Source organism: Sabethes cyaneus, chromosome 1 (assembly GCF_943734655.1).
Source record: "Sabethes cyaneus chromosome 1, idSabCyanKW18_F2, whole genome shotgun sequence".
Taxonomy (NCBI): Eukaryota; Metazoa; Arthropoda; class Insecta; order Diptera; family Culicidae; genus Sabethes; species Sabethes cyaneus.
This window is the reverse complement of record NC_071353.1, coordinates 126,452,642-126,464,899: the sequence shown is the minus strand read 5'-3', so window position 1 is coordinate 126,464,899 and position 12,258 is coordinate 126,452,642. Positions and strand designations below refer to the sequence as shown.

Below are 12,258 nucleotides of genomic sequence, written 5' to 3'. Positions count from 1 at the left end.
AATTTATACTGGTTGTCTTGTATCAATTCTTTCTTCGAGTATTGCCAAAGCGCTACATCCAGCTGGAAAATCGTAGGACACTCGTCTACATTCAACGCGATCTTGGGCCAAACTTCACCAATATTCCATGCGTCTCAGAATTCGCAAGTCGCTTTCTACATGACAGAGCCGTCTTGCACGTTGGACCTTGTGGGGGTTGAATGCCCTTGGTACAGAATATCGCTTATCCTAGCATCAGAACATGCCTTGCGCTATATACCATCTCGGCAGCGTTACAATGTGCCGCCGATACGACGAACTGTCTGAACAGTTCGGTGCATCGTCGTGTCGGCAATCACCGGTGTCGTCTAGATTCCGACCGCGTTCAAAGACCTGACTGCTAAGCACAGTCAGTCGTATTCATTTGACTAAACAATAAAAACTTGGGCGATTCTTTGTGGCTGTAATTTAGGCTCTGCACAGACCTCTCGGTTTCTGGTGCCAGTAAGGTTGTTGAAGAGAACCGGTTTCGTCGCGCTATCGTCCGGCACCCTTACGATCTGTTCAGTCCACCACAGCCTACCATTCACCAGATGTAATCTTTTCAAATGATGCCTGTAACTTGTGTTTCGTATGCTTTCGCCATTCTCCGCTTCCAGTTGCAATTCAGTTAGTCCGTCAAATATCATCTACAGTACCTTCCGCTCGAACACCCCTAGGGCGCATCCTCCGTGAGTAGCGTCACAGCGTTAAGTCTACAAAGAACTACCGAATCCGGGTTTTGTACACTGTCAACTTCTTGATCGTAACGTTTTCCGAATGGCAAAGTTGGTCCGATTTCCTATTTGAAGGCGCCACTGGATCTCCTTACTACTGCTGTAGCTGTTACCCGCGGTCACTTCAAATGACCCCAAAAATACGAACCCATCTACCACTTCTAGATCGTCACCGTCAACGGTTACCATCTTTGGGCGGCGCACGTTTGTGTCTTTTGAGCTTGATCCTTTTATTATTTGATTTCAATGTCCGCTCGTTGTGTCATCCCTTTAAGAGCGACGTTGAATAGTATGCAGGAAAAGCCGTTACCTTACCTCAACCCTCACCGCATCTTGAACGGTCTCGAGAGTATCACCACGTCACTGAAACATGAAACACATCACTGGATTCAATGTAGCTCTGATCGGTCGCGTCAGATTGTCCCGAAATCCGTGTTCGCGCATTAACTGCCATAGCTGATCTCGATCGACTGTGTCATATGCTGCTTTGAAGTCTGTAAAGATGTGACGGGTGGATACGTTGTGCTCCCGACAATTGTACAACATCTGTCGGAAGGTAACAATATGGTCCGTCGTGGCGCGAGTCACCATACAGGCACTTGATACTTATAAGTCAAGCCACGGCACGTCACGCTGTTGTTGTACGTAAGATTAGAGTGTTACTGTGATTATCATTCTCGTCATTCTGAAATAGACTCAACCTCTTGACTGAATAAAATAAAATTAGTCATTATTCGAATAGTTTTTATGACGGTAGTCTTTCCGATAAACGTTATGATAAATCAGTTTTTACCAGTCCTCTGTGGTTCAAGGGTTACGCAATATCGACGAATCATCGAAGTTTTAGAGGAAAGTTGAGTTCGAACTCAATTATAACTAGTTTCCATTAAGGCTTGTTCGCGACAAAATCTGGACACCTCAATTTTGCAATAAAACAAATTTACTAGAAGTTTAATCCATGAAACAGTTTTATATTATTTATGTGTGTATCATTCACAATTATCAAACAAATTAACATTACTTATTTGGTCTGCATGAAAAATTGGCGAACTTTGGAGTTTACCCAAAGACTTGTTGGCAACCAATTTTGCTGCGTTTTTCCAAGATTTTCGAAATTTATCTATAGTTGTTGCTTATTGTTTGTGCTGGGACAGCTCTCTCTTCACCAAAGCCCAATACCGCTCGAGGGGCGTAACTCTTTACAGTTAGGTCTTAGGTGGAGTCGCCTCCTTCGGTACAATATGGACTCCATTAGCATCAGACCATTCCAAAACATCTTTGGCGTAGTGACAGGATGCCAAATCAGGCCAAAACAGCGAGGGTACATCATGGCTGTGTAGGAACGGTAACAATCGTTTCTGCAGGCATTCTTCACGGTTTGTTTCCTTGTTAACCGTTCCCGTAGTGATGTAACTTTTGCTTGCTCGACCACAGCTGCATATGGCCTGCCATACTAAATATTTTTTGGGGAACTTGGCTTTCTTCTTTGTTCTAAAATGCTCTGCAACGCCATTCCGTTTCATGGCAGTGTAAAAAGACATACCAGGAAGCTGTTTAAAGTTTTCTAAGACATACGTTTCATCGTCCATTATAACGCATGGAAACTTCGTTAAATATTCGCGATAAAGCTTACGAGCGCGTGTTTTGGCCGTCGTATTTTGCTTATCATTACGGTTTGGCACAGTCCTCACCTTGAAAGACTTCATGCCTTGTCGTTGCTTAGAAGTGTGCACGAATGTTGGCGACATTTTTATTTTACGAGCAATGGTACGTACTGACAGATCTGGTCTCCTCCGTAATATTTGTTTTACCTTCGCATCCTTGTGGTCAGGGATGGCACCTCCTCAGAAGAAAAAAAGAGAAGAGAAAAATTCAAACTGTGCTCAGTCTTCAACGCGATTTATTCTGCTCCGTTTCATTTTAACTGTGCTCTTTCTTGCTGAACGCAGTTGTATGAGCAACCGCACACTGTGCTACTCATTGAGGAGAATGTTAATACACTTTGAATACGTTGATGCGATGCGCTGACGTATGACAACTACGGGTAGTTTTAACATAGGTAGTGCGTTGAGAAAAAACGACGATTGTCAGTAGCGGTCATTGCCATCAGAAAAATATTAATCCATTAATGCAGTTGAATCATGATTCTTACATTTAGTATATTCAGTTGAGTTTAACTGCCCATGAACGCAACTGCATCATATGGTTAGGCATGTCACAACAGCAACAGTGCGAAAAATGTTATTTAGATATGGCAATATTTGAATTCCCATACATTTGCTTCTTGACGCGCACCAACAGGGAAGTCCCATTATAAACAAAGGCAATTCTCCGCTAAGATTCAAAATTTAACGACTTTTGATTGTCTTGACGCCTCTGTGTCTATAGTTGCTGTACGCGCACCGGTTGTTTTGTTTCCACGTTTACTGCTGTAGCTACCGAGAGGACCGGGAGCAAAACCGAAAGTTGCTCATTTAAAGAGCGCATTAAGAAGTTTTTCTGCGCGTCAGTTTTTCTCATTGTGTTTAGTCTGTTTCTCATTGTGTGGATTTATTTCTCATTTCTGAAAGCAGTTCTGCTCATTGTGTTGAACAAAAAAAGTTGCACTTTTTGCACAATGAGTGAGGAAATAACAAGCCTGCTTGTGGTGGTTCCTCAGGTCCGGTTTTGTTCCACTTCCCTTCTTCTTAGCTATTGTCAAGCAAGGCTCGAACGATTTTAAAACACTGGAAACAGTGCTTGGAGGAAATCAAAGCTTTTCGGCAAGTTTTCTTAACGAGAGATTCGGATTTTCATTGCGACCGCACGCAATTGCTTTTCGCACCTGCTCTTCTTTCGACACCATTTTACGCTGATTGCTTGTAATATAAACAAGTGTTATATTTTCAGAAAGAACAGACATACGTCTACCACTCTGCAAAATATTTCACTCATTGTTAATGTATTTCCGAAGCTGTGTGTGTTTGGGAGTGTCCAAATTTTGTCGCGAACAAGCCTTAATTCCCATCTCAATCTGCGGATCTTTTAGATCAAACCTCGTGTTTTTTGTCTTGACCTTGAAATATGGTCAAGTATATATATATATATATATATATACAGGTCGGACTCGATTATCCGGGTGAAAAAAAAAATATTTTTAAATAAGTTTTTCGAAATATATTTACTGTACTGGTCGCTGGTACTTGTACCTTTGAACCATAGAGGCGCTGGACTCTTTTAGTACGGCTAAAAGCAACGAGTTACGAACATAATAAATGCTGCTTGAATGACCCTGAAGCTGATTTTCAGCTTTTTTCTTTCACATCGCCATTGTTCTACTATTTCCTTTGTCTATTGCAAAGACTAGTACCGTTAAAATGATTATAATAGTGCCTGATTTAATTGTAGGTCAAAACCACAAGTTGAGGCATGCTTTTCACGCTTTAGGTGAACGACATTACTGTTTCTTTGTTAAAAAGTGCTGATATGCCACGCATAAACATATTCTTAACCCAAACCAAATTTGAAATGACTGTTATATTTAGCATGCGAAGAATGGAACAGTGAGTGTTATGTCTATTTTTCTGTACCTAAACGTAACTAACCTAATCATACGCCGCATCAAAACGTGCAAAAACATAAACAAGCATAAACTTGTTGAGTAACAATATTTTTTGTTATTTGAAAATCTAAAAATCGCTACAGAATGATCAACTAGGTTAAGTTTACTTCTAAGCGGAACCAGCAGTATGAAAACCTGTCATTGTTTGTCATTGTTGAGAAAATTAAAAATAATTGAAGACCTCCAGCCTGTTCAGCTCTATACTGATAATCGGAAAGTTCTTCATTTTCTTTGTGGAAAACACTTTTAAATGGCTCACTGTTAAACACTAAATGCTATCGTCTCATAATAAAGAAACTGAATAATAGCTCAGTAAATTTGCACTATCGCACACATTCGCCGGGGTGTGCCCACACTGTCTAATCGATTGATACGCTGCGGCGTAGTCCCGTGCCGGGCGGACCAGGCGGGCGTGCAGGAGCGAAAACTAATTTGATCGTGTGATGACATAAAACAGACTTCCCCCGGCGCAGTAGTCCGGATGTCGAACTGGGCGAGCCACCACGAAAACGGAACGGAGCAAGAGCTAGAGCTTTTCCGCTCGATTATCCGCCCACAGAGCGACGGTTATTGGTTACACCTTATCCTGCTGCGAAGGAAAATGCGATTTCTATATCTTCCGTGTGGCCTTCTCCGATGAGTTTGCTTTCCACCGTAGAGCGTAATTAAATTAATACCCGAGTTCCAAACATTCGGCAGCCGTAAACGACTGCGTGGCTAGGAACTATCGCGATAAGAACGAAACGTCGATTTCTTACCAATATCGTATTGTCATTTTTATAAATCCATTGCTCGTTCGAGATTTTTTGCTGTCCTTACCGATAAAAGGCTACATTTGCGCTCCAAACAAACAATTTGTCAAACGTTAAATAATAGAATGGATACTTTGAGGGTTTCAATTCATTTCGTTCTCCACTCAAATCATTTTGGTAAAAATATAAATTTAGAAAAACTGAACTAAAAATTTGGGACATAACTTCCACTAATCCTTGCTTCTTATCTTTTTCCAGGGCAATGCCGGTCTCGAGTATTTGATGACCCTTGGATACACGCTGGTAATAGTGACGGTCGGGATTATGATCTGGGCCTCGGTGGCCGGCGCTCGAGAGATCGACGTTTCCCAGCATCCGCCATGCTTCTTCAACGCTCTTTGCAGCTGTTCCAAGAGTTCTCCCGATCTCGGAGTGGTGGACTGTCGACACGTACATTTTCCTGCCATACCGAAGGTAATCAACAGCTCAAAGTTGTTCATGTTGCACATGGACGACACGGGACTCCGCGAAATGGAGCCATACTTCTTCCAAGCCACGGGACTGTACAAACTGCACATATCGAATAATCCCATATCCAAAGTCCCGGATGAAGCTTTCTACGGACTCGAACGGTCTCTGTGGGAGTTGGCGCTGGAAAATAATCACATAACAGAGATACCTTCCAAAGCTATCCGAGATTTGAAAAAGTTGCGATTACTTAGTCTTCGGGGGAATGACATCACTACCATTGAAACCGGTGCATTCCGAGGTTTGGAGAGGTCCCTTCAATCGCTGATTCTTGCCGATAATTCCATCTCGCTTCTGCTTCCTGGTAGCGTTGGTGGTTTGCCAAATCTGGACAGTATCGACCTTAGTGGGAACAATCTGGCGAATATTGATGCAGCTGCGTTTAAAGATGGCCTTGGAAAGCTGTCAAAAGTATTCTTAAGTAACAACTTACTAGGTCATATACCTTACAATGCGTTACAACCTTTGCGTTTGTTGAGAGTTTTGGATCTTTCCAACAATCTCATACGAACGATTAGTCCAGATGAAGATGACTCCAAAATCAGCTATAAACTCACCCTAGACATACTACAGCTACAGTACAATTCAATCGAAAACATACCATCTGTATCATTTAGTTTCTTTGATACGGTAAATATCACATATTTGGACGGCAATCCGATTCGGCAAATAGAGGACAACGCATTTAGACAAGCGAAAATTCGTGAGCTCTATATTAGGGACTGCAGCTTAAACTTCATTTCTCCTGAAGCCTTCTCCGGATTGGAAAGTTCCTTGAACGTTCTGGATCTATCGGGAAACAATCTAACACATTTGGCGGATAATCTGTTTCAAGGTTTCGACAATCTAAGGTAAGATACAACTTCACCACACAAAGAAATGTTGATGCGTTATTTTGCATTCAGATTCTTCAACATAAAGGATAATCTCATCAAGCAGTTAGATCAGCGCAACGCTTCTCCCTTTGCCGGGGTAAATCTGTACAAGCTTGATACAACCGGCAGCCAGAATAAGCCATTTCCTCTAAAACAGCTTGCGGCCATGAAAAACTTACGTTCACTTGCAACGTCGCATCTGTCGGCCGTCTCTCTCACTCCGGAAGACTTCAACGACTTTAGTCCGGAACTTGAGGAACTGAAAATTACCCGTGCTGGTTTGAAATCAATCAAAAACCACGCATTCACAAAGTTACGTGGCCTAAAGCGCCTTGACCTAAGCGAAAACCGAATTGATAGCCTTGAGTCTCACGCCTTCACCGAAATCGGTCATACGTTGGTGTCACTACGAATATCCCACGGATTGGGGTCTCAGATGCAGCAACTTCCACACGACCCGTTCCGACAGTTGACGGCCGTAGAAGCACTCGATCTTAGTAATAACAAACTGAAGACGCTCAGCGATAGTTGTTTTCATTTCTTGAAAAACATTATGAGCTTAGAATTACACGATAATCAGCTGGAAAGTTTGCCCAAGGGTATTTTCCAGGCAGACATCCACAGCAAGCTGACAATGGTTTCGTTGCGTTACAACAATCTGAAACAGGTGCTTGCGCATACTTTTGTGGATCTGGAGGAGCTGAATGCCATCTACTTGGATGACAATCGAATAGAAACGATCGACAGGAGAGCCTTTATGAATTTGGATAAATTGAAGATACTGAATCTCAGAGGTAACAAGCTGAACAAGATCGCTCCGGAGGCTTTTCAGGTGAGTGTCTAAGTTGTGAGTTGGAAAGTGTTGGAAATTGCCCAATTGAATTACAAAAATATAATAATTAAACTGTTGTAAATTATATTTTGAGGTGTATTGACGTAGGACTACGTCTTACGGCAAGTTTTGAGATAGGGTGTCATTCCAAAAAATCAAAAAATGCGAGCGTCACGAAAAATGAAAGGTTTTGAGCGCTAATAGCTCAGCGGTTTTTCGACCGATTTTCAATATTCTTACACCAATCGATCGGAAAATCTTCTAAGAATTGACCCAAATGAAGAAAAGTATGAATTCTTGATGTTGAGCTATTGAAAAATTGAAAATAATGAACCTATGTTTTACTAGAATTCACGCTTCGTGATTGGTTGGAAGATTCTTTACGATGATCTAAACCTATACCAATTTGATATCTGTGCTTGGGAAGTAAGCCAAAACAAGTGACAAAGTTTCCTAATTTCAACAAGATTTCTTAACACCGCGGTTCAACCTAGACCATTTTGATGTCCTTGCTTGGGAAGTACGCCAGAGAGAGTGACAAAGCCTCCTCGTGCCAACAGATTTCTTACGAACGCGATTAAACCTAGTCCAATCTGATGTCTGTGTTAGGGAAGTGTGCCAGAAAAAATGACACAAGTTCGTCGTCCCAACAGATCGCAAATTCTTTACTGCGTGACGATTAAACCTCGGCGAACTTGATATCTGTGTTGGAAAAATGTGCTACAGCTGTAGTGTTCGGTTATAATACGACTCTGTATGAATACGCATGCTTGCCGTTTCATTAGAACTGTAGTGGAAAGATGTGCTGTTGATAAAATAGGATTGAATTGGTAAAATCCTTTCAACGTGGGAAACCATGGATAATAAAAACAATCTTTAATTTCAGTAAGGTAGCAGGAAAGTAATAGTTTGTGTTCTTGATTTTGTTAAATTGTTTTCAAATGCACAATCTTTTGAGAATTGAACATACGCAATGTTACTACTTTGATAAATGTTACATACAACGCATGTAGCATGTATATATGTTGCACATAGCACACGGGCGTAGCCAGAAAAGTTCCTTGGGGGGGGGGGGGCGGAGGGGTTTACAAAAACAAATCTGATCTGACATAGCCTAACCGTAAGCAGTTTATTCAAGAAATGGAAAATTATTTTCAGTTAAAATCTATTTTGGTTGAAATTGAGTGTTCTACATCAGACAAATGCCGCTTAGTTGGTTTCGAGGTACGATGCTGGTCTAACAAGGCAGTCGTCGCATGTTCGAATTTCGGCTAGGCGGTGCTGCTAGATAAAGTCAGTAGGATTTTTGCACTAGCCCCGTAACTGTAATTAAAAAAAAAAAAAAAAAAAAAAAAAAAAGAAAAAAAAAGGACGTTTAATGAGGTACGTTGTATGTTTGAATCTCGGCTGGGAGAGGCTGTTAAAGTCGAGACCCAGCGAGGATGCTGAAGAACAACTTATCCTGTATGATTCTCAACATCGCTCTTAAGGTGATCCGATGATCAGATTTCGAAAAGGGAGGTTTGATTTTCAGTAAATGTAGCAAACTTCTTGGCAAAGCAGATGAGTTTGCCAGGTAGCTAAGCAGGTGTTAGAAACTTTGCCACGACGAAGGCCGTCTGTGGTAGACTCAAAGCGGCGCCTAGCAGGATTAGGCTTTAAATCAATGCGACGAAGACCAAATATAATGATAATGATAATAGCTCAAATGGTCACTGTTAAGTCAGACCGAGCCAAGTGACAAAAATCTTATTTCGAGAAAAACGCGTTCAAAGTTTGCTGCTCTGTATGGTTTGTAGCTATCAATTGTTCGAAATCATCACATAACACTGGCTGTTTGCAACATTTATGTAGTCTTATTAGAGTAAAATGTAGCTTAGAAAATTCTGGATCGTTTGCTGTTATTACTCATTCTTTTAAATTTTGCGATTTGGTCTGGTCTGATTTAACGCAGACCGGGGCTTTTTTGCGGACGGTAATCGTTGACGGCGACGAACCAGAAGTGCTAGATGAGCTCGGGTATGTGGGATCGCTGGTAGCCGCGGACAACAACACAAATAAGGAGATCCAGCGGTATATTCAAGCAGGAAAAAACTGCGATTTCAGAAATGCGGCGACTAGTAACCCAAGATCGAATTAAATGGGGCTTAAAACAGCACGAACTACCGGCTCTAAGTTCACGACGCCGACGCACAGTGGTCCGAAAGTCCAAAAAGCTGGCAGAAATGTCAAAACGATCTCCTAGAGGATAGGTGACTTCTGCGAAGTTGGTTGATATACTCAGGAGATCTATGTGATATCATTCAACTAGTGCTTAACCCTTAAATTATAAGTTAACTCTTTAATACACGTTATTACCATAATATAATATTAATTATTGGTTAAGTTTGTCAGTAATGGTTGAGTTGATTTGATAACTCTCAGTTGTCTTATAAGGCACTGAAAGGTTGGATAACCTTACATTCTCATTTTATTGGATTGTTATCCAATAATTGCTTAAGTACTTTTTTATTGAAAGATTTTTTCACATTTCTGCGACTCATTCGATTTTCCCAGTACATTTGATTCAGCATTCTAATTGCACCCGAATGGTTTTATAGACAAGCTATTTATTATTAAATAAGTTTTCAAATAAAGAAATACAAATAAAGTTCAAATTCAAAACAGACACTGATAAAGCCGGCAAGTCGTAGTCGAAATACGTATCGGTCTGACTAATGAAACAACAAATAAAAATTAACCAGAAAAACTTTCTTGTAATTGCTTTGTTTGCAGCCTCTACTATGCCCTTGATTAATTAATATTAGACTTCTAGTTTCTTCCACTGAAAAGTATGAAATTATTTTTTTCATATTTTATTTATTGTATTAGATATATTGATAATAGTTACGAATTTAGACTGGAGCATACATTAATGTTATGTAACATACAGCGAACGATAATTACAAATCCATGATTTGTTTCGCTGTTGTGTCACATTTTGAATACTTTTGATTACTTTTTGAATTAAACATTAGTTTTAGACCTTGTATATCCTTATCGTAAAGGGGTCTTCCATCTAAAATGCAAGCCTAATAATAAGATGTAATGGGAGTACTATGTCTCCTGTAAATCCTGTTGAAATGAGCCTTTGCATCAGATGTGCCTTAGAAGCGCGTCATTCTGTTTCGATATTCCCGAAACAAACTACCGTGAACGTACCATATTCTGCGCAGCTCCTAATTCTGCGCATTTTTCTTTATATATGTATTTTTCAACATTGTGCATAACTATGGCCATTGTGTTATTTTTTTATAAATCTCTGTTGAATAATACGCCATTACTCACAAAAGGGCCATAATATTTGACAGCGAAATAAATTAAAGTGAAACTGAAAGTATTTTATATGTCAGAAAACAACGTCGTTAGCGCCAACGCTAAAACTGTCCTTCTAGAAAATTAACAAAATTATGATCGAAATTCTTTGCAATGATCAAATTACCCAGCATAATTAGAAAGAATAATTAGTTTTAGTCATGTTTTAGGCAAAAAGAGTGATTGCATGCCTTGTTTTCGTTGGAAAAATGCGATGCAGTAGTGCGCAGATTTAGGCACAGATTTTTTATTCATGTTCCAAATTCTGCGCAGTAATGTATCCTATGAAGAAATCGCGAAAAAATACGCAACTTCTCCCAAATGGCTGAGGTATAGAGGCATAGAAATTCAAGTAGAACCTTTAACTTGCATTGATTGGAATCCTGTGTTACGGCTCGGGGTCCGAACCTACGAACGCCAATTCATGGAACCATGTATTCTGATTTTTTTTGACAGTCGAACTTCATTGAGCTGTCAGGGAGTAGGGAAGTGGTTTCTATATGAAAACACAATTGTTAATATTAGTCTAAAGTATAATGTTCAGTATAGAGAAAACCCGAATGAACTCGCCCTTCACGTTATCGACAATAAAATATTTAAAATAAGCCAATCCAAATGATAATAATGTTCCTGTGCCACCTGGACAGCACAAGAAGGCCAGATCATGGATTTAATCATGGTAATGGCTAATGTCAGATTTTTGATATGCTTTCAGCGTATAAAGACATAAACTACATGGTATGCATGTTTATTGTTACTTTTTAGGAATTAGGAACAAACATGCGCAGAATTAGGAACATGGGCAAGAGAATGCGCAGAATTAGGCACCGTGAATAAGTTTACAAAACGAAAGATATACTCAATTGTTGGTCGACTTTTAATTCCCATGTTTTTTACCATATATTATAGACCGTAGCACTACATGTTGCTGCTATCAACGTTATCAATTTAACACTAGAATACTTATAATAGCGGAGGAACCATAAAAATGTCTTAACTGCGCAGAATATGGTACGTTCACGGTAAATTGTTGTTTTGCGCTACGAAGCTTTCTTTGAAGTATACTCCAAAATCAGTTTATTAAACTATATTATGGCTTGTCCCTTTCATTTCCACGATATCCTGGAATAATCAATGCAGAATAATTAATGCAGAATAATCAATGCCTACTATCATATATTAAAACCATTGCAAGGATTATTCGTTAAAATCAAATTTGCTTACATGAATTCGTACATCCTCTCTAAGATTTGTCTTTACTTTCTTAGTTGCAGAAAGTTGCAGGCAAATTTAGGTTTAATCGGTTCCTTACAAGTATAGCTGCACACTAAAAGTAATATGGCAGCAAAACTCGACGGGTTCCATAAGTTACGACTGTCAATTCGAAAGAGTTTAGATATTCGTCCTCATTTTTATCATAATCAAGCCTGACTCGGTGAACCAATAATATTTTAAATTAGTGTAACCTTCTCAATAATATTGAAATAGATGTCTTTCAACTAAATATGTCATTGTTTACGATATTTATGCAACGTTTGCTTCATACCTATAAGAAACAACC

General features: G+C 39.8%; 1 protein-coding gene across 1 annotated transcript in view; it reads left to right on the top strand.

The window, feature by feature from the left end:
- LOC128746204 (chaoptin) overlaps positions 1–12,258 on the top strand; it is a 140,543-nt gene that overhangs the window by 116,408 nt on the left and 11,877 nt on the right. The window contains exons 3-4 of the mRNA XM_053843250.1: positions 5,367–6,487; positions 6,542–7,343. Coding sequence (XP_053699225.1) covers positions 5,367–6,487; positions 6,542–7,343 — 1,923 coding nt within the window. The remainder of the gene's footprint in view (positions 1–5,366; positions 6,488–6,541; positions 7,344–12,258) is intronic.